The sequence below is a fragment of the Dasypus novemcinctus genome, chromosome 2 (genome assembly GCF_030445035.2).
Source record: "Dasypus novemcinctus isolate mDasNov1 chromosome 2, mDasNov1.1.hap2, whole genome shotgun sequence".
NCBI classification, from domain to species: domain Eukaryota; kingdom Metazoa; phylum Chordata; class Mammalia; order Cingulata; family Dasypodidae; genus Dasypus; species Dasypus novemcinctus.
In genome coordinates, this window is record NC_080674.1 from 74366751 (window position 1) to 74393942 (window position 27192).

The following is a 27192-nucleotide window of genomic DNA, read 5'->3' on the forward strand; positions in this document are numbered from 1 at the left end:
GGTGGGTCTCCCTCTAGCCCATGGTGGGAATGGTTTGTGGAATGACTCAGTCTGTTCAGTTCCATTTTGTGTCTGGGTGATCTTGATCCGAGGATGTTACAGGTCATACCTTTTAAGGTGTGCCATTAGAGCAATTATTTGTAATTTTGTTTTAGTTACATTAGTTCAAATATCTCTTGGCTCCAACAAAACAGGAAAAGGGATATTTATTTGGTGAAAACCATTTCATTTTAACGAAACATCCCCACCCCTGCCAAATTGTATAACTCCTTTCTGTAGTTTGTTTTCCTGATTGCCAAGAAGTCTGAAACTCTATAACAAGTAGAATTATTTATATATGTCATGATATTTCCTGTTTCAAGCTGTGCACCTTATTCTGTGCTCTGAATTTTTTTTTTTTTTTTTTAATACCGAGTGAGAAAGAGCTCTCTTTTATGAAACATTTCCGTCGGCTTTTTATTTACTTTTTTCAAACATCAGAAAATCCCCACCTCTCCAGGAAGTGGGTAGATTCTCAGAGAAGGAGAGTGTCAACAGTGAGTGGTTCAGTCTGAATGTTTACTGTTCTTTCCCACTGAACAAGATGTGAGGATGGAGCCAGAGAGGAAAGGATGGGGAGCTGGGACCAGCAGAACAGGCCTGGAAAGCTCTCCTGGAGAAGAACTGACTTCTCCCCAGCAGTGAGCCATACACCAGGCAGCCAGCAGGCGTAACAGTGTTGGGGGCATGCCCCAGTGCAGGAGGAGGCACCATTTAAGTGGGTGGTTGATGCCATATGGCCTTTCCAATGGTATTGTGTTAAAAAGGGGATGCAAGGGGTTTAGATGTTCCATGCTGGGCATATTTTTTGGGAAGAAAATTATATCCCAAAAAATCATGGTGCATTTCTTAGCAGACTCAGGTTGGGACCTATGGCTTCATAGATATTCCATCCTAGAGTGGCAGGCTTACAATCTCATGTTGATAGGCTTGTCTTATTTGCGGAGGTTAGGTGTGTGAGTATGTATGTGTTTTGTTACCTGGTCTAATTAAATCCATACAAACAAGTCTCCTCCTGGTTATTACTTAAAAGGGAGAAAAATGAAAATGTTGTCAAACATGACCTGTTGAAAATCTATAAGAATAAAAACTCTACTTTCTAATAAATCAACTGAAAGGCCAAAAACTTAGAAAGGTAAAAGATAAACCAATTAAAGATAAGTTCTTTCGTAGCACAGCTCTTTTGATTTTCATAAAGTTGAAGATATTGAGTACCTTAAACAAATGCCTGGAGAGAATGTACTGCCACATTGGTTTTTTTGTGTTTTTTAAAAAATATTAATTTTTAAAATTTATTTCTCTAACCGCCCCCCCCCTATTGTCTGCTGTGTCCATTCACTGTGTTCTTCTGTTACCGCTTCTATCCTTATCAGTGGCACCGGGAATCTGTGTTTCTTTTAGTTGCATCATCCTGTTGTACCAGCTCTCCGTGTGTGCAGTGCCTCTCCTGGGCAGGCTGAACTTTCTTTCATGCTGGATGGCTCTCCTTACAGGATGCACTCCTTTTGCATGGGGACACCCTTGCGTGACATGGCACTCCTTGAGTGCATCAGCACTGCGCATGGGCTAGCTCCACACGGGTCAAGGAGGCCCAGGGTTTGAACTGCAGACCTCCCATGTGGTAGGTGGACGCCCTATTTATTGGGCCAAGTCTGCTTCCAATGCCACTTGGTTTTTAGATGTTTTGGCATTTTGGTTATATTTTACTCAGATGGGGTCTGTGCTGTGTCATGTGAATTATGGAGCAAGTATGCGGAGAAGTCGGTGGCATTTCACTGTGGGGCTCATTTGCGTGTTTGAAACATAAGACCCTATACTGATTGATCTAGATATAGAAATATCAGTATAAACCAATTTTAAAATTTAAATTAAGCAGTTTTATTTTGCATTCATGTCAGTGGATTATTTCCTTTGGGCCATTTCCTTAAGCATGTGTTTACATGTATAATCCATTTTCAAATTAGATCTTTGTTGGATGCTTGCTCCCCAAATATCATCACTTGAGTCTGCTAATAAGTGAAAACTGAGTTTATTACTTACTATGGTAAAAGAAAACATTACCTCGACAGTATCTTGGAGGGGAAAAGGTAAGGTTGGAATTTATTGAGAATTCAAAATTTGGTTTAAGAAGAGTTTCTCAATAGGGTAGGGGAGAATGGAGAGAGGAACTTGATTAGGATTGGATAAGGATCATGGTATAATAGTTTAGGATTGGGAAGCAGGCTTGGCCCAGTGGATAAGGTGTCCGTCTACCACATGGGAAGTCCGTGGTTCAAACCCCAGGCCTCCTTGACCCATGTGGAGCTGGCCCATGTGCAGTGCTGATGCGCGCAAGGAGTGCCCTGCCATGTAGGGGTGTCCCTGCGTAGGGGAGCCCCACGTGCAAGGAGTGCGCCCTGTAAGGAGAGCCGCCCAGCACGAAAGAAAGTGCAGCCTGCCCAGGAATGGTGCCGCCCACACGGAGAGCTGACACAACAAGATGACGCAACAAAAAGAGACACAGATTCCTGTGCCGCTGACAACAACAGAAGCGGGCAAAGAACACGCAGTGAATAGACACAGAGAACAGACAGCTGGGGGAAGGGGAGAAAAATAAATAAAATAAATCTTTAAAAAAAAATATTTAGGATTGGCTTTAGGGCTTTAAAAACTCCTTGTTGCTGCTTTCTACTGAAGTATGCATGGGTTGACTGGGATGTTTCTGTAATGAACAATCAAGGCATTTGCCTGGACCCAGGAATAGTAAAGTTATATTAATGAAGACAGTGAAATAGTCAATGTAAGCAGTAAGCTGTGTGGGAAGGTAGTTAGTTTTTGTCCTTAGTGTCCAAACTGTGTGTGGAAGTAAATGGTTTCCAGTCTCAGATTTTTTCAGCAGATATCAGATACAGAACTAAGAATGACAGATTCTCCACATAGCAGCTGCAGCCATATATAAAAGCTAACTTTGGTGAATACTCACCAGGGAAAGAGCCATTGGTCATTCATTCACTCACTCAGTGAATGGTTATAGAGCACAGACCAGGTGTCCAGCATAAAGGAGAATAAAAGATAAGGCCCCTACCTTCTTGTGGTCAGGGAGCATTGTCAGAATTTCTTCCAGATTACAAACACCATCAGTAATATTAATTAACTAGAGGGTTATGCATATCTCAGATTCTTACTGCATCCTTCTTCCCACAGATCTTGAGTGCTGGGATCTTCAAGTTTAGGTTGTCAAAATAGGGCTTCTTTTAAGGTTTATGGAGTTTCATATAATATAAAATTAAACCATTTTATCATGCACAATTCATAGGGTTTAGTATTCTCAATATTGTACAAGCACCACCTCTACTGGTTGCAAACCATTTTCAGCACCTCCAAAGGAGACTGCATATCCATTATCTTGTCACTCTTCATTCTTCCTTTCCTTACTCACTGACAGCCACTAATCTGCTTTCTGTCTCTATAGATTTACCTATTCTGGATATTTCAAATGAATGAAATCATACAATATGTGACCTTTTGTACCTGGCTTCTTTCACTTAGCATGTTTCAAGATTCATCAACCTTGTCAGTACATCATTATTTTATATTGTTGAATAATATTTCATTCATATGTATATACCACATTTTGCTTACCCATTCATCCACTGCAGGACATTTGGTTGTTTTCACCTTTTGCCTATTGTGAATAATGCTGCTTTGTGTATTGGTGTGTAAGTCTCTGTATCCCTATTTTCAATTCTTTGGGATATATATATAGAAGTGGGGTTGCCAGGTCAGATGGTTTCTCTATGTATAACTTTTTGAGGAACTGCCAAAATGTCTTCCAAGTGGCTTCACCATTTTGCATTCCCACCAACAATGTACTTTGGTTCCTATGTCCTCTCATTCTTGCTGGTATTTTTTTTCTGTTATATTCTGTTTTTTTTTTTTCTGATTGTAACTATCCTAGAGGGTGTGTAGTTATATTCTGTTTTTTTCTGTTTTTTTTTTTTCTGATTGTAACTATCCTAGAGGGTGTGTAGTAGTTGGGTCTAGCTTTCTAAGCAAGATGTAATGATGACTTTGGCAACACTGATAAAGTTCCAGTGATGCAATAGGTGAGTGAAAACACAGCTGCGAGATTTCTCTTAACAAAGAGAGCCCATTTTCTTCCCTCAGAGCCCATTTTCACCCCTCATGGATAGAACAGCTTTGAGGACAAACTGTGAGGACAAAGCGTGAGGACAAAGCATAGGAACGAAGGGGTTGGCCTCAGGGGTTTGTGCAGCCCAAGCAGTAGTGCCTCTTTAAATGACACACTTACAAGTTGAGTACTGTTCATTTCTGTAGGATGGTCTGTTTCTGGAACCCATTTCTTTTGGATGACTTTACTGTGCACTGAGTGAAACATGGGAATGGGTAGCAGAGTGAATGGCCCTGGCTGTAGCACCTACTGGCTACCTGACCTTGGACAAGTCGCTTGGCCTCTCCACATCTGTGAAATGAGGTGTTTGGATTAAATGCTTTTGATGGTTCCTTCCAGCTCAGAAATTCTTATGTCTAAATGTGTTTTCTCTTTGGTAAATGTGTGAGACAAACTTTGTAAATGGAGAAGCTAATGTCATGTGTTGTTCTTTCTTTTCAGCTTCCCCACACAGAGAGTCTCTTCTCCACCTTGCATTGAGGTGGGGCTTGGTTAAGTTTTCCCAGTTCCTCTTGAGTCTCCCTGGGGGAGTCCAGGCCTTGGCTTTACCCAATGAAGAAGGTGCCACACCTCTAGACTTAGCTTTACCAGCTGGACACTCCAAGCTGGTTGAAGACATCACAAAGTGAGTGTAATCATTTGATAGTTTCTCTTATTTTGTTTCTATAAAGTCTGCCAAGCAGTATGGAAAAACTGAAACACCCAAACCACAGGCTAATGCTGGTTTATGTTTTATTATTAGTTTTGATGTATAAAACACAGTTATACATTCAGTGCATAAACAGATATACAGATTGTCTGTGGTATTAAGATTTTATAAGGGAGAGTTGGTTTGGGAAAAAAATGTCAGAAAAGTCTCCTTAGGGGGAATGTGATGGTAAAAAAAAAAAAAAGTTGTGAAAAATACTAGCCTAACCCTTACTTATCATTTAGGTTTCAAGTTAAATGTCCTTTCCTTGGGGAGTCTATTAGATTATCCTTGTTTACAGCACCATCTACTCTTTATTCACAGTATTAGCCACAATTTGGCATTTTATTTGTGTTATCAGTTGTTTCCTGTTCTGACTCCCTCCTAAATCATTTGCAGGCTAGGACCATTTATGTTTTGCTGATTGCATTATTTCTAGTATAGTACCCAGCACATATTGTCACATGATTATAAATATTTGTTGAACAAATGAATAGCAGACAAACTGCATGATATTGTGTAGCCATTGGGGTGGTCTTTCATTTCTAGTGAGGTAATGTCTAGGAAATTATAAAGTTCTCTATGTTGATGATGGTATTAATACTTCCAATGAATGGCGATGTAGTATATGAAACTTAAAATGGTTCAGACAGGTCTTTATTCTTAGCTTACTCAGGAAACGGGTATTCATATATAGTGATTTTCTTGGTTTCATGTGGTCAAAAAAGATTAATAGAAAAGTATATTGAAAATTACAAAGTACTACATGCATATTAAGTATTATTAGTATATTATTGCATGGTGTATCTTAATGGACTGGTTTTTCTTGTTTAGCACATGGAAATCAATGTAATTAATATAGAGCATAAGTGGATGGTAGAGTAGCACTGAGTTTTCTCTTTGTTTTTTTTCCTCATTGGGTCAAATGACCACTGACCAAGAGATGAACTTATCCATAGGTAATTTCTATTTCCTTTGCTCTAATTTGACCCCACTTCCATGACTAAAGGGCTGAGCAAGAAAGCTTCCTTTGACCTAGTCATTGTGGATGATTCAGTGTTTCGTTGAGGTCCTAGGGGCTTTCTTCGTCTGTTGGTAGCTTTGTAACTTGCTGTTGTGTCCAGGAGCAGAAGGTATTATGTGCTTTGAAAGCTTACACATCTAATAATTCCATTCATGGGTGGGATTAGAAGTAGAGTATAAACCAGGTTCTGATTATGTGATGGAGCTTCTATATTCTAAATCCATAACAATGATTTAATTGCTCAGACTCAGAGTCCATCCACCTTAGCGGTCTGCCATTGGCATGGGGAGTTGTTTCCTGGAAGGTTATGGATTCCCTGCCAGGTATTAGTACTGGTTTGGGGAGGTACCTCAATCTTAGATTGCATCTGCCCTTTATGTCTCTCCATAGGATGGAGATGAGATCTAGGTGGTTAGAAGTATGTATTTTTTGTAAAACAAACATTCATAACACAGCGAGGTCACGCAGTCAGGGAAGAGGGGCAGACAGCTGGTTCTGGGAAGTGAGGAACGCGGGTACATTCTGGTGGGGTGGGACAGCGTGCTGCGGCAGCCTGTTACCAGCAAGCAAGAGTATTCTCCTTCTGAGGCTGCTTTGCTTTTGCTATTTCAGGACCTTATAACCCATTCATTTTGTGATACTGACCATGAAGCTTACTTATAGCTAATAAATATGCATTTGTTCCTAGCCAGAGCAAAACAGAAAATAAGTTTATATTCAAGAATTTAATTTGGGATTATTTTTCCTTTGTTTATGAATATATTCAAAGGTATAACAGGATCAAATTTATGCATTTTATAATTTGCATGAGAAAATGATTTACAGCAGTGGTACCAGTGTGTCCTGAATGTTGCACTTGTTTGTAACATCCAAACCTCACCATGTTCCCAGGAGAGATCTGTTTTCCACTGTAATCACCTAATAAACTGTCAGCTGCCAGCTAATTCGTTCTACTGTTTGTGTACTGCATGTTGCTCTATTAAAGCGAGCGGCATCTTTTCAGATTACAAAGAGTATGAAGTATGGAGGTAGAGCACGCCATATTTCATTATCTGTTAATGTACAGTTTCATTATTTAAATAAAGCCTTAATGTACGTAATATTTGTAAATGGCTTTTTGGCAGACATCTTCTTCAGGTGGAAGAAAGACGGCTTTATTAGTAACTGTTTACACCATCTTTTGTTGTTACTGTTTGCAGGTGACTTTCCACAGGATCACTTTGCCGGTTAGATTTGTAATCTCAGGGGCAGTGAGAGGGGGCTGGGGTCTTGGGGTTGGTGACTCTGGCCTCTGAGTGGATTTTGATTTGTCGATGATCCAGCTTTCAGGGCAGACGTTCCCCAGCCTTCTCCCGAGTGCAGCTTGGCGAAGACGCCCTCCTGCAGTTTGTTCACTCCTCGGAGACGCTGACGCTGACGCTTAACCACACAACTGAGCATTTGTTGGAGGCGGACATTAAACTCTTCAGGAAATACTTTCGGGATAGAGCCTTTCTTCTCAAGGTTTGTGCCCAGTTATTCTGGTATACACACTCCTTGGGAGGGTGCAGGCATCAATTCATTGTTTGGGGGACAATGTTTTAGAGGGGCAGGTAGGATTTTTCTTTCCTAATAGAACCTTGGAGGCCATGGAATTGGTAACTGGGTTAGGTTGGTAGAAAGATCATTATATTTTGGCAGTAGAAAAACAGTAATTTGTATAACACTTTTGTTTACTTTTCATGAGCCATTGCCACTAGTTGGGTTTTAATGTTCTAATATTGTATCTATTTTCTAATAATGTATTGATTACATTATAATCCATATGTAAAGCAATTACATGTAGGGTTATTTTTCATGTTTCTTATGGCCTAGATATAGTTAAGCATGTATCCCAGCATACAGATTCATCTTTTTTTTTTTCAGGTTTATTTATTTATTTCTCTCCCCTCCCCCCCCACCCTGGTTGTCTGTTCTCTGTGTCTATTTGCTGCGTCGTCTTCTTTGTCTGCTTCTGTTGTTGTCAGTGGCACGGGAATCTGTGTTTCTTTTTGTTGCGTCATCTTGTTGTGTCAGCTCTCCATGTGTGCGGCACCACTCCTGGGCAGGCTGCACCTTCTTTTGCGCTGGGCAGCTATCCCTATGGGGTGCACTCCCTGCGCATGGGGTTCCCCTTCGCAGGGGAAACCCCTGCATGGCGGGGCACTCCTTGCACGCATCAGCACTGCGCATGGGCCAGCTCCACACGGGTCAAGGAGGCCCGTGGTTTGAACCACGGACCTCCCATGTGGTAGACAGATGCCCTAACCACTGGGCCAAGTCTGCCACCCAGATTCATCTTGAATGGGGACTGGCAATTTGAATTCAGTTCTTTTTTAAAGAGGTTTGTCCCCCACTTCCCGTCATAGCCTAAACACCAGCTCTGAGTGCTGTATAACATGCTAACCTCAGAATTGAAAACTTAATTATTTTTTGTAGAATTTCTTAGAATATAAAGCAAAAAGCATAATATTTAGGTTTTCCAGTTAATACTAAGCACAGTGTTATTTTGGTAAAGGTGCCCGAGCCAGTCTAGCTACAGTGCTCAGGGGAATGATGGCATCTGGTGGCCCTGTCCTGAGCGCTCAAGCACACCATAAATAAGGTACAATTTTCAGGGCTGTATAGGTTTATATAGTAAAATTTTGTTTTGAAAACTGATACTGTTATTTTCCACAGTTTTGGCTTTTATAAGATGCTTGCTTCATGTACTTAAACTGAAGATTTAATCAAATAACATCATATATCAGATAACTATTTGCTGATACTCCACTCAGAGCTTTATTTAAATAATTAAATAATCAAAACAAGACATGCTCTTCAGATTATGAACTACCTTCATTTGCTGGGTTTTAGGAAATTTGGTATATATTTTTCTGACATACGGTAGTATTTCCTCATTTTGCTTAAGGGTACTTTTCATTTAAAGATACTGTAACTTTCAGCCACCACTGGTGCTTCTTACCAGAGCACCCAGTAATGATTATTGTGGCTGGGCAGATGCTTGGCTTTGCTGAACAGCATTTCTCATGAGCTCTGTTCCCTGCAGATGTGTATACAGAGTTCAGCAGCAGGTGCGTCCTCAGACGGGACGCACAGAGAGCAGCATGACATGTTGTGACAAAACTCCTGCAAAGAGTGGAGAGTGCTCTATGTATAGCAAACATTATTAAACATTTGCTCTGTTACAAAATCCTCCACTTTGCCAGGTTGGATTTGTGATTTCTCATACCACATTTAAGTGTATGCTGATTACCCAGGGAAGATTTATGATGGATAAATCTAGATGCTTCCATAATTTATTGTAGTGGACTTTACTATAACCTCCTACCCTGAGGTGTCTGGTTGGGTAGTGAGTAGGGAGACTGAGAAGGGAGTAAGTGCTGAGCAGATCTGTGACACCCAAAGTAATGAATTCTTACCCAACAAAATTTTTCTGTAGTATTATTGAATTTAAACTCTTTTGTGGTGCTTCTTAATGGGTTAGATATTTTAAATGTAAGCAGTTGGTTAGGTGGGAAGCAGGCGCTCAAACCACTGAGCTACACCCAGTCCCTAGATGTTAGTTTTTAAAATGTAACAGGTGATTATTTTCATATGGGCTGTCCACATTAAAGTGTTACAACTTTGAACAACAAGTATGAAATTATGTATAATAAAGTATTCCTGCTTTATTGAATTGTACAAATATAAAATATAAAAGCCTATTTCTATATAACAGTTACAGACAATTACTTTGATCTGAAGGACTGATTTGTTCTCACTTAACCACAGCCCCTACCAAACCTCCTCCAAGGAGGTATTAAGGAGTAGGCATTGCTCAGGTGTATGTGGCTTCCTAGAACAAGAGCAACAAACCCTTGCTGCGGAAACCTGACTTTGCCTTACCATATACAAGATCTGTTCAGATGATCCCATTCAGAAACCATGCTTGATTAGAGTTGCAAGGATTTCATGTTATATGCTACGCAATACCTGACAGTGGTGGCATGATAATTTGTAATACATATTAAATGTTAAATATGTTTAATAACAGCTTGGACCTAAATATCCAAACTGTAAAGATAGATATTAGGATGTTAAAGATATTAGGATGTTAAAGAATAGGCAAATTTTAGCTCTGGGGGCAGAGATTTCACTTAAATCTGTTTTCAGAGGTAAAATTTAGACAGTTACAATTGACCATTGTCTTAAGGGCATGCAATTTTAAAATTGTTTAGCCCTGTGGAAAATTAAGGTGGCTTCTCGTTTGGAAGCTGTAAGTGGCACAGTAATTGATGTAAAATATGCTCACAATAAGTGTCTTTTGAGTAAACAAATGGATGAGTCCATTATGAATGAATAAATCAATCCATAAAAATTGTTTAGTTTTAAATAACTTCCTAAACTTTTAAAATAACAAGTTAAAATGTCTTTTAATAATTTTTAGTTATGTCCTCATAACAAAGCTTTTAATATTCAACAGAATACTGGTATTTTTGTTCCAGAAATTGGCACCTAGGAAATTTAATTTTTAAAAAGCCTGTATCCAAAATGACTCATAAAAATAAATTTCAGTAAGCCCTATACTACATACTACAAAAAAAGTAGTATTCCTTACTTCAGGTTTGTTTTGTACACCAGCATTGCCTGATGCCCATTAGCAGTTCCTCTCATTGAAGGAGGAGTTGGGGTTAGGGCTGACCCCAGGTGAACATGCAGAGCAGTTCTGCCTGCAGTGTAACCCTTCTTCCAATCCTAGACGTCCTCTTTCATCATCTCAATACCTCTCAGTACAGGCCTACTCTGTCTACCCAACAATTCCAAGGTAAATAATACAGTGTCCTGGTGGCAGGACTGAGGTAAAAGAGCAGCACATGGTGAGGAGGTGAGAGACACTTGTTGCCTCCTGCCCCTTTGTGGCTTGGTATATTTACCTGTTCTTTTTGCTCTAGCCTCAGGATGCTGTTCTGAAATAGTCAAAGAGGGGGTAACAATACACTGAGCTTAATAGCATTCCAGTGGTCTTTAGGGGTCTATGTCTATTGTACGGTAACCCACCCAAGTATGCTGGTGCATTTATTTTGGAACATGTGCTGATCCAGTCTTGGGTTGTTTTGCCAATTGGTGCATCAACACATAATTATATTTCTTCATGTTTTCACTGGCTGCGGTGAATGCATTTGAAAGGAAAATATAGAGGGTCCCAGACGGCAGGTTTTCTCTAAAACTTTTAGAAGGCTCACCAACTTAGCCTGGCCAGGGACAGCCAGTCCAGGGTGTGCCAGCTTGTAGCTCAAAGGCTCTGACCCAGGCTCGTCCGGGGCCTCCCTGTGTTGGTGGCCTGCCCTGTGTCTTAGGGTGTGGACAAGGGGCTGGATTACGTGGACAAATGCAAAGAACAGCAGCCTTTGTTTTGGTTTCAAGATTCTCTGTTCTCTGTCCTTTTTCTGGTTAATGAGTCCTGTTCCTGAGAACCTTCTGGTTGTTGTGACCTGCTGAAGCGATGGAGGATTAGTGACAGAAGATGGTTTTGGCTGGACCTCAGGGCTTCCTCTGACTTTCCTCACCTGTCATTCCAGGATGCTGACCTTGTGCCCTCTTCACAGCTTTGACCCACCCTTTCTTTCTGGATCTCTCCCCAGATATGCATCAGGCCTGTTGCAGCCTCAAGATCCTGGATTGTGATTTTCATCTCTTTGTTGCATATCTGAACCTCAGATGGTTTTCAGTGATTTTTTTTTCTTCTGTTTTTAGACTCTTGAAGAGCAAGAAGCCAAGCCAGAGGAAAGACCAGCCATGCCCTCCAGTGCTGCAGAAAATGAAGACGGTATACATGCTCCTTCCCCAATAGAAAACCCACAAATTCCTCTGGAGGAACTAGTTAACTAGCAATTGAAATGCAAGGTGAAGCACAGCAGGAACTCAGGGGCTCCAAGGCAAGAGCAGGGGTTGTCGGATTCAACAAGGCCCCCAGGTCTTCTGACAGCATCAAGGGACCCTTGGTTGCAACTTTTTATTCAACTGACATTTACTGAGTGCGCCTTGCCAGGCCCTGGGCCAACTGCTTCCACACACCTGATCTTCAGAGCACTGTCCTTACTCACGGAGCTTATTCGCCAAAGTTCCTTCTGTTCCTGCATGGGGTCAATCAGTGCTTTGATCTTTAGCTCATTCAGCGTTTGTGGCTTGTAAAGAAGGGTGTTTTAGAAATAGTGAAGGTGATTTGGGCTGTCAAGAGTGTTAGTACCACTGGCATTTCGTGAGGGGCCAGGAAGCTGAATCTTCTTCAAAGTTGAGAATAGTACACACGATTTACAGTTGTCCTCCATGGAGGTTGAAAGTTCAGATGGATATCCAGAGACTGAAGGCACAAGACTATCGTGGTGTGAGTCCTTGGCAAGGATTATAGTGTCTATAGTACTTTGTCACTGCTCTGTTCCTCATCATACCACATGGAATCATTTTGATGCCACACTTATACATAACACCCAGCTCATTTGCAGGAATGTTGTAATTCCTCATTTTCTTCAGTTTGGTAGTTTGGGTATGCAATTCCTACTTCATTTAAGATTGTTTTCCTCTTTCTTTTATGATGGCGGGTTAGCAAGTCTTAGTAATAAACATGGGTTTTTATTCTAGGGAGCCCCTTTACCTCTGTTCTTGCAATTTTCCTGTATTTATCTGGAACAAAGTCTGATTCTCCACCCCCAAAACCTAGTATCTGCCCCCTTCATTGTGTCTTCTAGGGTAGTTGGGACAAAGGCTTTATTTGTTGAAATACATTTCTATTGTTGCCAACTCTTCTCCTTTAAGCTTTATGTTTTAGTTAGGGCATCATATTGATTTTTGTGCTTTAAAATTTTATGAGAGATGGGATTATATTTATTTTGGGAGTAGTATTAGGTAATCTATTTAATTTCAGGATAGCAAAGGGAGCATTTCAGAGTATCTGTTGTTGTAAGAGGGTATTGGTCCACCCAAAGTGGGTGTTGAGAACCCTGCTAGATACTGGGTTAGGGAGAATGTAAGACAAGTCCTTGTCCCCAAGGCATCAATGTTGTCAGCTGATTGGCCCCGAAGATTCTGCTTTTAATTGGCAACACAGAATAGTTGCATTCCAGGTATTTGTCAGGGAGTATTATCTTGAACTCTCTGCCTGCTGTGTCCATCAAAAAGTAGTCGTGGAAAAGGAATATTTACTGTGAGTTGTTGAAAGTCTGTGTGGCCCATCCACACTGCATCTGCTCCTCCGTTTTTTGCCTGACCAGCAAGGACCCCTACGTGCAAGGCACCCTGATGGGCCCTGTAGAGGGGCTTTTGCTCCTGTCCCTTGCCGTGGTGCTGCTGGCTGTGGCGAGGTTGCTCAGCCTGCCCTGTGTGCCAGAGGATGAGGTGGGGTGCATCACACTTTCTTCTTCAAGTCCTGTAGGAGAAACTATTTCTGGTCTTGTGTCACTGGGCTCACTTTTACTGCTGTAATTGGAACCGATCAGGTTTCTTGCTTCTGGTTGGCTGATGAAACACTTGGAGCTAAGTTTCTGACCTGCTATTTGTACATGTCTAGGGCTCTTCTGCCTGTGCTTTTGTATTACCCTTATTTCTTATTTAAGCTTCCAACCGTAGTTGTCTTTTTTTTTTTTTAAATCAACCTCTGATTTTCATTTTGCCATCTTGTCCCTTGTCACCTTCCAATTAGTTTAGAACAAACTGAGACCTAAATAAGTGCTTCAATTCCATTTTTTTCCCCTTAAGGGGCTAAGTTTGGGGTTGAGGCAGAAAAAAACAAGCTCTTGGGGCATGGTATCATGTTTGCTAGAGGAGTTTTATGCAAACAGCATTATGAGAACTCTGCAGACTCTGAGGGTGTGTGGTGAGGGAAAGCTTCCTGCAGCAGGTGATCCTGGAGCGGGAATCCAAGGCAGGGAAAGGAATTCTAGACGGTAAAAATGCACATAGTACAGAATCCTGAGCTGACTGGTGCACTGGGGGAACCACAGGTTATTTTGCAGTTGTGGATCATAGTTGTAAGTGTGGGGGCCGAGGAAGTGCCAGGAACATACGCTTGAGGGGTAGGCAGATGGCAGAGGGCCTGTAGATGAGGCAAGAAGCCAGAACTCCATGCTGACAGCTCTGGAAGCTGTTTTAAGAACATTAGACGATGATTTTAGAAAGGTCACTTGGGTGACAGTGTGGAGGATGGTTTGGAGGGGCCACTTGGGAGGCAGAGGACCTCGGGGGGCTGATGAAAGCAAGCCAGAAGACCATCTTGAGCAGAGCAGTGTTACAAGATTGGAGAGGTGGGGACAGGCAGGAACAGTCCTGACTGCGTCGGGTCTGATTCAGCGTTGCCTGTGTCCCAGGGCGGGAGGCAAGGTCACGGCAACAGAAGTCCTCTCTTCTAGACATGTTGAGTTTGGCGAGGTTTTGAGGCAGCCAGGTTGAAATACCTGGCTGGTAACTGGACTGAGGATGCTCGACCAATATGCAAAAGAATTTGGACAGAAACCCAAGCCGTCTAGCTCCAAATAATCAATATATTATAGACCTTCTAGATGGTGTTTGTATTTGTGTATATACCCTTGAAGGAGAAACTGTCCTCACATTCCAGCAGAGGGCAGTATTCAACTGAAGTGAAAACCATCAATTCATTTTTGTTCATTCATCCATGACTGAGCCTTGATGAGATTCAACGGGAAGAATAGAAAAATTTAAGCATAAGAACTTCATCTCTCTCTTTTTTAAAAACCCCTGAACAAACTTTCCTTTTGAGATCTACAAGAATATTCTCAAATCAATAGAGCAGGCTTTTCTGGTCCTCCTGGCATAGTGAGTGGAGGGGGAAATCTCTAAGCTATATCTGTAGCTGTCAGAAATTAAAATATATATGTATAACAACTTTAGCCTGGAAATTAACTTTCCTCTCTATGTTAGTGTGAAAAATGATTTTATTATTGCCTATGAACCAGTTATGTTACCAGTAGTTCATGATTGTAATTATTTTCCCAGAATATTGAAATTTTTCCAAATGAATTAAATGGCCCAAACATCTCACTTTTAATATTCTCAGATTAATTAGCTAATTTAATCTCCTTTTCCCTAAGATTTCTTAAAGGACACTAATCTTGGGAGACATTCTGACAAACAAGGCTTCTATGGCCAAATAAGTTAGAAAACACTGTATATAAAGTCCCTGCCTTGGAGATTTAGAAGGCACTGAATGTTTTAGAGGTTCTAATAAGCCTCATAGTGAAGAGACCTGAGACCTGTTTAACTTTAACCTAGCAGTTCACTCACTTGATTGATCATGGAAGAATTCCTTTCTCACAGTTCTTAACATCTCATGGAACTAGCCTGTGGAAGATACTTTGAAAATTGCTCTTCCTCCTAATCTCTACCCATCTGCCCCTTTATGGACCTTACCTCCTTGTTTTTCACTACTGCCTCTGTTTTCTCCATCCATTACAACTGTAATGCCCATGCTGGGATGGGGTCAGGGAGGTGTTTTTTAAACTCTGTGTGGTTATCTCGAACATTTAGATCATCCGTGTTGTCCCCACCCCCTGCTCTAATGCTCGCTCTCCTTTGAAGGCTGTTGCCTCCCAAGGGTCTATTGAGCCATACGATGAGTTGGTGGTAAAATATCATTTACCACTATAGGAATCCATGTTCTTTTTTATTACTTTGTAGTTTAAAACACCCTTTGTGTGATTTGTTAACTGTCTCCAATTTTGTGCCACTAGTTCCTTCCTTTGTTAGCGTCTTCCATAAAATATCTCCCAGATGTGAATTAACAAGGAAATAAGGGGTTGGAATGGGAAATAAGAGCTCCCATCACAAATGACAAAGGACAAAGTCATTTCCTCCAGGGCTGAGAAACAACAACCACAAGCCTCCAAGGGGCTCCTTCCTTTTGATCCAGTGTGGAAGTCAGGCAAGGCCATGGATCAAAACACAAGATACAGCCTGTCAGGTGGATGTGGGTCCTGCCAGGCTCATTTGCTTATCTGTTCAGTAAGTAGTGCTTACGATGTGCCAGGCACTGTTCTGGCACTGGATGACAGCTGTGAGCTGAATAAAGTCTGTGTTCTCACTTGTGATCATGGGGAGGGACATTTATGGGAATCAGAAATCAGTTTTCCCCAATGTTATGGATGTGGAAATGGCAGTAGAGAGCAGTTTTGAAACATGCCTGAGGTGACACAGCTTGTACAGCAGACAGAACTCAGGTTGAGTGTACCCTGTTAGCCACCACACTATAGTACACTCACTACCTCAATATAACAGAATATCTTTTTCATCTTTGGACTGCTGGTCTAGAGTTTTTACCACATTTGTGTGATGGAAAAAGCACAAACGTTGGGATCCTTGCCTTGAAATGAACTCTACTCCAAATGGCTGATCTGTCTCATCAAGTCCCCTAGGACTGGGAGATTTGTGACCTGCAAGCACAGACATGATTTGATGACACACATCAGCAACAAACAGACTTTGCTAAAAACCACAGCTCTGCCATGAACTGGATCTTGAGCATAATGCAAGTTACTCAGCTGTGTGTTCTTTTGTGGAAAATGGTGGTAGAGGGAGATGGATTATTTAATACTTACTTCAAAGTAAGGCTACTATGAGAAAATACGTAGACAGCACATTGACAAGTGTCTAACATATGGTGGACGAATTTAATGGTATCTATTTATGAGTGTGGATTATAATGTGGCTGTTGTAGATTTAGTGGCAGTGACGTTTGTGTTGAGATACCGGGATGTAGTCATATTTCCCCTGAACATTCTTTAGGTGAGGGTGCACCATGTCTCATGTGCTGCGTGCTTGAAGTGTGATGAGGGAGTCACATGGGTCACTTCTACTCTTTTGAACATCTCTTATGAGATAGAGTTGGAAAACAAGAGGACTTTTATCCTCATGGAATTTTCTTTCCAAGGTTTTTCATCTTAAATAGTCTAAATTTGAGGGCTTTTTAGGAGAATTGTTGCCTATGATTCAAATGTCTTACCACAGTACAGGCCCCTAAAAAACCAGGGCAGCTGGAACTGGGGTGTTGGGGGAGATTTAGGACAACAACTAGGCAGCTCTTCTGCAGGAGTGATTACTCCGTTGGATAAACAGCTCTCTCTTAGCCCTAATTTGGAATATCTGTCTAGGTCCTGATCAGCATCGTCTACATAAAATTTGGGTATTTCAGCATTTTCAAAACACTTAAAAATCAAATGCATCTCTCAGCCCCAGATAGTGATTTGTAATTGTTTCTTTCATTTTTCAGAGCAGCTCAGCCTTTTCTTTTTTATTTGTTTCTCTCCTCTTCCCCGCCACCCCCCAGTTGTCTGTTCTCTGTGTCCATTCACTGTGTGTTCTTCTGTGACCACTTCTGTCCTTATTAGCGGCACTGGGAATCTGTATTTCTTTTTGATGTGTCATCTTGTGTCAGCTCTCCATGTGTGCAGCACCATTCCTGGGCAGGCTGCACTTTCTTTTGCGCTGGGTGGCTCTTCTTACGGGGAGCACTCCTTGTGCGTGGGGTTCCCCTACACGGGGGACACCCCTGTGTGGCACGGCACTCCTTGCACATCAGCACTGCGCATGGGCCAGCTCCACACGGGTCAAGGAGGCCGGGGGTTTGAACCACTGACCTCCCATGTGGTAGGCGGATGCCCTATCCATTGGGCCAAGTACACTTCCCTCAGCCTTTTCTGTATTTCCTTTAGAGACTGTCTTTTCTAATCCACTTTCTCCTCCTGGTCATTTAAACTTTTTAAAGAAACAGGTTTTGTCATTTCGGTACAAGGATAAAAAAGACAGGATATAAAGCAGATATGATGCTCATTTTGTTTACAATTATAACGTTAGTATTTTCTCATAGATGAATAAAAATTCTCCCCTTCACCTCCCAAACTTCTTACAGAATTAAAGAACCACAATTTGAGCTGGGATGTATCTCAGAAGTCCTCTGGTCCAACCCTTTCTGAGTTTGAGCTCACAACTCAGAGGTTGCTCAACTTACCTGGAAGCAACAAAGTCTGCTCACATCTGATAATGGGCACTTTATTTTGGTGGTGTCAAATTGGCAGGCAGGAGGGAAAAGACAAGCATTAAACTGAACTAAGGACTCTAATAGAGTTGAGGCGAGCTTTATTTGAAAATATAGCTAAAGTATTTCTTCCCTGAATTGAAGTAGAGTCTAAATTTGAAATGTTAGGGACATAAACTGGTCTTAATATAAAATTACATTTTGTTTATATCTTTGAAAGATGAGTTTTGATACCTTATTCAAGCAATTGATTAAATCAGGAAACTATGTCTGGACAGCAATTTGAAATATAATGATTAGAGCTTCTGTTTACTAGAAAATTTGGTAAGTTTAACCAAATTTTTGGGCTGATGGTATCTTTTTTTTTAAATTTAAAAATATATTAAGTGTGGAGTTATATAGACCCAGCGTTAAACCCATAGGTATATTACCCAAGGGAATGAAAGCCTACATCCACACAAACACTTATGCATCAATGTACACAGCCCCACTGTTCATAATAGCCCGAAGTGGAAACAGCCCAAATGTCCAGCACCTGAGGAATGGGCAAATAAACTGTGATATATTCATAAGAAGGGGTATTGTTTGGCAGTGAAAAGGAATGAAGTGATACATGCTACAACACGAATGAACCTTAAAAAACATGATAAGTGAAAGAATCAGTTACAGAAGACCACATATTATATTGTCCCAGAATAGGCAAATCCATAGAGAAAAACAGTGGATTCGTACATGCCTCGGGCTTGTGTTGGAGGGCAAATGGCAGTGACTGCTGATAGGTAAGAGTTTTCTTGTTGGGATAACGAAAGTCTTCTAAAATTGTGGTGATGGTTGCACAACTCTGTAAATATACTAAAAACCATTGAATTGTATACTTTATTGGGTGAATTTTGTGGCATGTGAATTATGCAGTTAAAAAATATATAGTGGGGGAACATATACCAAATAATGGGGGTTACATTTTTTTTTTCTTAATCCTATTCAAGTTTTCTTTACTTTTGTGGCTCAAAAAAAGGTATTACAAATAATTTGAAGGAAAAAAACCTGTATTTCTAAAACAGATGGCTTGAATTCTTTCTGCAAAGTTTAAATACAAAAAAATGATATTCTAAAAGAGCACAGTTTAAAGTTGCTGGAGGACAAGGGTTTTTCCACTCAGCTTAGTATCCCCCCCACGGGCTCCTGTTCAGCAGAGACCCGTAGAGCTCGTCAAATGAAAGGGAATGTTGGGGCTCTTGGACTAGGGGCTCAATTGGATATTTCTGTAAACACGTCTCATTGTTTCTCCCAGTCCATATGTATAATGGGAAGGTGAAATGATGGTTCTTATTAGTAGTCCCACTTAAAAAAAAGAGAATAATTGGAACACTGGGACAACAGGTAAAAAAGGCCTGTGAGTTAGGAGCATTAGGTAGATAATTTCTCAAGTTGGTTCCTTTTGCTGTTTTAATTCTCTGGAAGTTGTGAATTGAACATACACACTAGGATAAAACATTTAAGCAATGCATGGAAGTGAAGAAGCTCATAGTGAAACACCAGTACATAATTGAAGAGGAGAGAGTGGCTGTTGAACTTACAGAGCTGGAGGGGAGAGAGAAAGCCAGAGGGAAAACTCCAGCAGTTCAGAAGTTGTGCTGTGATGGTGCTAGTACTGGAAGTGTTTGAATTAGTAACTCAAAAAGTAACCCCCTTCCCTTCACATCCCAATCCACACCTTGGCTAATGATCCACCCACCTCATCTCATTAGCTCTTCGGGCCATGAGCTCTAGTAGGAGAAAGAAGCATCTATGCAACACCTATTATGTGCCAGGCCTTCAGCTTGGCCCTGGGAATTCAAGTGGTGGCCCCAAATTGTTTCAGACCCAGCCTTCCCAAAATATGAATGACCGCTTCTCCCTGGATATTTGGGGCTACTATAAGAAATAAGAAATTATCATAAGGTTGGTTTTTTTTCCCTTTGGTCATTTGTGGAGCAGACAGAACAAACTGAGACCATGACCCTTTTTCCAGTTGTGCTTTTGACACTGCCCTGCAAATCGAATCCACTTATGGATCTGGTTGTGCGCAGTTGCACTTGAGGGTGGGACGAGGTAGCTGTGGATCTCTGGCTGGCTCTGTTTGTGACTCTTCTCACCTTGCTTCCTGGGAGTATGAGTCAGATGGCACAGCCAAATGGTAGCTAAAAGAGAATACCGAATGCCCTGTATTTTAGGTGTGAGTGTTTTCTTTGCTTAATCTAGGCTTTGTGTCCTATTTTTAGAAGGAGACCATAAGACTTGTGAACAGATTTGAGATGTTTTAAGCAAATCTATTTTCTTAACGAGATACCTCATGTAATCTTACAGCAAGTTGACTTTTAGAAACCCTGTTTGCTAGTGCAGTATCACTGCTGTATATAAATATTACAAATTATTTCTTGTTTCATTGTAGTTTGGCAATTAAAAATAAACCCAACATGTTTATCAAGTTTAAAGGGAGTAATACTTAACTTCAGGGTGGGCCTTGAAGGCAAGATTAATAGGCCTTTAAAAACAGAATAGCTTGGGGTTACTGATATCATTATCTACTGAAGGTTGCTATAGCAACGAGTGGTTTGATTGCACTGTGCAATTGGTGGTACAGTGGGTTAGTGTAAAAGGATCCTACTAACTTTACAGAAACTCTCCTGGAGCAATTTAATTAAATTCCGGTAGAATAAATGCCCTAGATCAATTAAAGGTACATTGTTTTCCTAAATGTGTACATGGTCAAAAACATTTTTAGTAATTTTAGGATAAAGACTTTATAAATCTGAAAGTTTTTTAAATTGATGAATACTTGATTTATTAATAAATTATGAAGATTTTATTATTTTAATATTTGTGGTATTTGCTTTAAAATGAAACAAAATTTCATTAGGAAATTTCATAAAGGAAAACGTAGGCATGTACGTATACAAAGACTGGCTCGTATGGTTTTTGGGGGGAAGTGGGTGGAAGGGAGCCTTAATCAGGGGTGAATGCATCCTTCGTTATCGCAAACAGGATTACCAGATGATACTGCCTTCTTCATTCGTAATGCTGAATAAAATGTAAAATATTCTTCTGAATAAATACTGTACAGAGGTCTTTAGAAATACAGTAAAATTGTCATTTGTGAGCCTTTGTCTAAGATGGAGTTAGAGGAATATCCTGTAGTGGGCAAAATCAAAATGTGTGTGACTGTCTTGACATTTGTTCAGACCTGTCTGTGAAAACTTTGGTTCTGGTTTCCTTTCCCTCCTCTTTTAAAACTTTTATTTGTATCTTCCCTACTTAACTCAATTCCTAAGGTTTTGGTGTATGTTTCAACAAAACAAACCGCTACCCCACTGTGCACATATGATGGGACAAATGCTTTACTATGCTTTCACACCATTTTTCTGCATTTCTGTAGAGAGGCTTTTTGCTTCACCTTGTTTTTTGGACTGTGGCGCTTCTATAGCAAGTGAAGGGTGAGGGGTGAAGGCCATTTTGATGGTCACTTCTCTGGCACATGTTGCTTTGCTGCCACCTGGAGGTGTCTTTTGGGAAGTGCCTTAAGGGTAGGCTGGAACTATAAGGAAACGCAGGCTCCCCAGCGGGGCGTCAGCGGCAGCCTTGTCCTCTTTCCCTGTTGAGATCAGTTGACATGACCACAGGAAACTGACGTTATGACCTTTATATTTGTATTGTAGAAGCTAATATGCATTATAACATGCATCATAAATTCAAGAGCAGTATACTATCGTGGAACACAAATATGTGATTGCCTGATAGAAAGCAAATTCAAAGTTATCGTTACGTAAATAAAGAACATCATGACAAGTGAAATTATTGGCTTCTCCGCTCCATCCTTGCCTGATTATAATTCATCCTGGAGAACCGTATCAATGAACGCCTTTTTCTAAGCAGAGGCATGGGTGAAAACTCCTGGGGTTGCTGACAGGCAGTAAGAAGAGCTGTGAGTGGACCCCCTTGAGGTCTGGGGCATTGGGGAACTTAAATTCGTAGGGATGGTAGAGCAGAGTGGAGGGTGTCTAGTAAATGCACCTACGGGAAAGCTAGTGGGGTTCCCTAGGATCAGCACCAAGCGGGGCCAAGGGGGCCAGAGAAGCCAGGCTCTGTGGTCCAGAAGAAGGCCTGGCCTGCCCAGAGTTGTACACTAATACAAATACAGGGTAAAAGCATCCTGGCTGGGGCTGTCCAACAATCTGTTTTTTCACCAGTCCCGAACCTGCTCTCGGGGGGTTTTTAGACAACAGTGCCTCTTGTCTACTGGCAACTTTGGGAAGAGAACCAATCAGTCAAGTCACGGAGAAAACTATCCCCTTAAGTGAACCTTCCTGTTCATCCCAGCACATCCTGACCACTCACGTTTCCAGGAAAGCCTTTGTTCAGAAAGAGGGCCTCTGTGTGCTCGGGGGCTTGTCACCGCTCAGCCTGGCACTGCCCGAGTGGTCGGTGCCGAAGGGCCGCGCTGGTATTCTCGTCTTTCCACAGTGTGTGTGTGAGGAAAAGCCAAACCTCATCTAGAATGAATTATGTGCTTTGGAAAGCTCTTCTGAGACGTTATGAAATCGCTGGTATTTGAGGAAATAGACCTGCGGGATTTCCTCAGCTGGGTACAAGTCCCGTCCTTTGAGTCTGTGCTATTTTGAAGAGCCTTCGGTCCGTGGGCAGCCTTCTTTCTGGATCAAGGACACTTGTTTATTTTAATGATCTTTTTTCCTCAGGATTTCCTGTGAGAGCTCCTGGGCTTGCTTATATCTTGGTCCGCACAGATATTACCAGAGCGTGAGCAGTCAGGGTATCAGATACTCTGCACTGTGGAGACCTCATTCTTAAGAAGCCTAATCTAAAAACCCCGCTTCGGGCAGACGGCTCGTGGGCAACTCACTTACATTCGTCTAGTTTCCTTCTTTTCCTTTTCCACTCCCCTCCCCCTTTTTTGGCAAAAACTTGTCAGCAGATCATGATGAGAATTATTTCTTTTGCAGAGATTAAGACTTTGGTGTGCAGCAGATCACCGCCTGAAAAGGAGGATGTAAAGGTAATGCTTTTCTGCTCCCTTTCTTCTTTGGACTTTTATCCCCAGTTAAAGTAGAAATGAAGATGGATGGTAATAAAAATAGAAAACAACAACAACAACAACAACAGGGATGTGCCCCAAGTAGCATTCAGAATAACTTGAAATTCCGTTTCCTTGATCAAAATTTGCAATCTCTACACTTAATGACCAAATCTAGCTATCTCTGTGGGTTTTAGTTGTATGTGATAGATGACTGAATGCATCTTCTAAAACAAATTTGTACTTGAAGACTGGTATGTACAGATGTTTTCCAACAATGTGATTGCAAGGGTAAATCTGGGAGTTATTCTCTGAGAATAAAATACCCCATGAATAGCTACTGGGTGTTTTCAGCTCAGGCAGAGCCTTTCCTTATTCCTAGCTCTTAAATAATATTGATTAACTACAAGACTAGTGTTCTGTTTACCTGTGGTTAATATGCCTAATACCTTAAGGTCTTTACTAATGTTTTCCAAGGTTTGTCTAGTTTACAAAACAAACAACTTTAATGTGTAGCATACGTGTCATTAAAAAATCCACCTGACAATTTATTTTTTTCAGTATGTCAAAAGCCTGGTGGTTCAGCCAAATGAACACGAAGACCAGGACAGCCTCGATTTAGGTATGTTACAAAATATTGTTTCCCTCTGCACTTTTTTAAAATTAGTAATTTCCTTTATTTATTTTTCTCCCCTTCCCCTCCCCCCCATTGTCTGCACTCTGTACCCATTTGCTGTGTGTTCTGTGTCCCCTTGCATTCTTGTCAGGTGGCACCGGGAATCTGTGTCTCTTTTTTGTGTGTGGTCTCATCTTGCTGTGTCAATTCTCCATGTGTGCGGTACCACTCCTGGGCGGGCTGTGCTTTTTTCGTGCAGGCGGCTCTCCTTGTGGGGCACACTCCTTGTGTGTGGCAGCTCTGCACATGGGCCAGCTCACCACATGGTCCAGGAGGTCCTGGGTGTTGAACCTTGGACCTCCCATGTGGTAGGTGGACGCTCTGTCAGTTGAGCTGCATCCGCTTCCCTCCTCTGCACTTAGTGGCTATCACAGACCCAGGAACAAGAAGAAAAAATATACTCAAACAAAATATTCTTTCCCGGGTACCTTATCTATTTCTTGAAACCCACTCGGAACATTTTCCTAGAGCATCAGTTATAATATGATGACTCCAGGGGTTTTGGGGTCTCCACTTAAACAACCTTAAAACAAAACAAAACGAACAAAACTGTTCTTTTCCTGAGCAGTTTTATCAGAACCAGATGCTGGCTTGGGACTTGGCATACATTACCTTGTTACACTTATGAAGTAGGCTTCATAAGTGTTAGCTTCTGTTTCGGGTGAAGTAAGTGAGGCCATTGGTGCAGAGTAAGTGGTGGAATTGCGACGCATAACTTCATTCTGCCTGGCCCCCAAATCCCCAGGCTCACCACTGTCCTGGTTTGAAACCCACTGGGTTTCCTTGGATCTGAGACCACCTGGCCTCAGGTAGCATCTCAATGCTTGTCCCAGGGTAGGGGTCTAATATGTGTCCTTGCATAGGTTGAAGATATTCGTTCACATGCACCTGGGGAATTCTCATCTGCTCCCAAGTGTTCCACTTCACAACTCCCTGGGGCACCTCCGTAACTCTTCCCGTGAGGTGTGTAGAGCCTGATGAAGTGGCTGGGTCAGTGGACATAGACTGTACTATCAGCAGACCCTTGGCTGCCTGGTTTGTGAAGAACTCTGGGGCAAATGAGTCTTCTGGTTGATACAAATCTGATGAGTGGGGAACAGATAAGCACAGACCTTTCCAATTGGTTTCTCTAGGTTCAGTGCCACAGAGGTGGCTCATCCACCTGCAAAGCACACATGGCTAGCTCAGTGTTAGGGACTGTGGGGGCAACGTGGCCCCATGCTTAGGGAAAACCAAGACAATGTCCAGGGTGAGTTAGGTAGTGAAGGTAGGGGCCGGTGGAAGCCTGAAGGAGCAGGGCACTCACTGGGGGCCACGGGAGTGCTGTTGGCACATTTGGCAGACACACAACAGAGCAGTTACAGCGGTTTGGAAATCATGAAGGATAAAGCAGGGCAAGGAGGAAGCACCCGCAGCATCAGTTGACTCTGTTGCTGGTAGCTTGGCCATAAGCCAGAGGTGGTTTGCTGGATCTCCCTGCATGGGGTGCTACTGAAATTGGAACAGAAACTTAGACCTGCACCTAGGAATATGCATGCCTTTAATAGTTCTGATATGTAAGGTAGGAGTAATCATTTTCTTCTAGAAGCAGGGAAGAGGAAGAAGAAATTAAAGCAAATGTCTGCGTAGAGAGGACCGCTGTGGGTCACTGAAGCCAGGGCCATAGCTATTACTCATACATACAGGATGTCTCATCTACACATTGCATCATATTCTTAGGAATGTTAGCTTTGAAGACTGTTTACTAAAACAAAATGCTGGGTGGGGGTGTGTGGGGGAGGGGAGTGTTGGCTGTTCAAAGTATTAAATAGTAGGATCATTTTAATTTTAGGCTTTAAAAACTCCACACTCAAACTAGTATACTTTGTTCGGTAAGAAGACACATGTCATGGAAATTGTAGTAGCCTTACCTAATCTGAGTGTTTTCTCAGGAACATTATTGTGTCTGAGATGGGTTGTGATGAAGGAATTGAGACAGGTAAACATGTGCATGACTTTAATCCAGTGCTTTATGAAAAGGGCTGTGGATAATAATTTCTTGTACTAACATTTGCTTTTTGTTGATTTAAATTTTAGGGATTAAAAAAATCCCCTGTCTTTATGCAAATAAATTGGCAATAGATTTTTTAAAAATCTTCTGGGACAGATGGTCTGTCCAGTCTCTGAGTAAATGCTGATAAAAGTGTGTGGGTGTTAAGTCCTTGCTGATGTGTATTATTCAAAATTGTGTGATGTGAGTTTAGTGAAGTCTCATAAACTGTATCAGTGCTGTCCAATAGAACTTATCGAGATGATGGACATGTTCTGTATCTGTGCAATCCAAGATGGTAGCCAATAGCCACATCTATCTATTGAGCAAGCAGCATGTGGCTAGTGTGACTGAAGGGCTGTATTTTTAATTTCATTTTATTTTCTCAGGTTGGAGAGAGGAGAACCAGAGTCAGTTCCTTTCTGTTGGTCTTATGATCCCCACAAAGCATCAGGAATCACCCAGGTCATTAGTCTGTACATGAAAAATGACTGTTGATGGTAGGAATAATTCTTTGGTGGGTAACAGCTCATAACCTCATCCAAGCCAGGGCCCCAGAACCACCTCAGAGAGGAGTGACAGTAAAATAACAGTAGATGAAGTTAGCTCTCTGTGGAGGCTATAAGGCCTGGCATTTTGCTCAAAGGGGAGAATACCGGTTGAAGGGCTTGTATTCTGATTTTGTTGCTGGCACTGTGGATTCCTTTATGTTCCTTTATGTTCTAGGCAAGTGAATAAAGGTGGTTCCTTTATGTTCTAGGTAAGTGAATAAAGGGAGAGGGCAAACATTTGGGGAAATAGAAGAAGGGAGAGTAGATGAAATGGGTCAGCATAGAAAGGAAGAAGGAAGAAAGTGACCATTGACTCAAGCAGATGGGACTGAATATGTTTTAGATTATTGGTAAACCATGCATAAGCCATCAGTGCATCAGAAAAGCTGTGAATGACTTATCACTTTCCCACAAACTTTAATTTTAAAAGATTGAATCTAAAAAATAAGGCTGTTAGTTTTTGACTAGAAATTAAGATTTCCAGTTGAAAGTTAAGGTCCTGCTTAAGGACTGTGAAACAAGAGTGCCCATGTCTCAAGTGAAGTACAGAAAGCTCCTGGAAGGTGAGGCTCCTGCTTCCCCAGCAAGTGATATTGCAGGGTGTGAGTGAGGTTGTGTGGAACAGGCCAGGTTTAGGGACTCTCGTTCTGAGGTGATTTTCCTGCTGTAATTTATCAGCCACGATTTGTGTTGGACTAAAGAGTATTTGAAATTGACTTGGCTAAAGCTGTACCCAGATGACTTATTTGGTGAAATGGATATGTCAAAATAAGATATACGTGAGCAGATTTTAACTTTCTCCCATGGGGGACAGTGGTAGGGAAGAAGAGAGAGATGTGAGGGGAGGTGGTGATGGAATTGGCTGGCCTCATCCTTCTTGCTAGGGGAGTCTCCATGCCTTGAAGT

The 27192-nt window shown here is 41.6% G+C and overlaps 1 protein-coding gene across 2 annotated transcripts in view; it reads left to right on the top strand.

The window, feature by feature from the left end:
* ARHGEF28 (Rho guanine nucleotide exchange factor 28) overlaps positions 1 to 27192 on the top strand; it is a 346092-nt gene that overhangs the window by 150819 nt on the left and 168081 nt on the right. For both annotated transcript variants that reach the window (XM_058310148.2, XM_058310153.2), the window contains exons 5-9: positions 4652 to 4835; positions 7245 to 7425; positions 11677 to 11749; positions 22960 to 23012; positions 23592 to 23652. In XM_058310148.2, coding sequence (XP_058166131.1) covers positions 4652 to 4835; positions 7245 to 7425; positions 11677 to 11749; positions 22960 to 23012; positions 23592 to 23652 — 552 coding nt within the window. The remainder of the gene's footprint in view (positions 1 to 4651; positions 4836 to 7244; positions 7426 to 11676; positions 11750 to 22959; positions 23013 to 23591; positions 23653 to 27192) is intronic.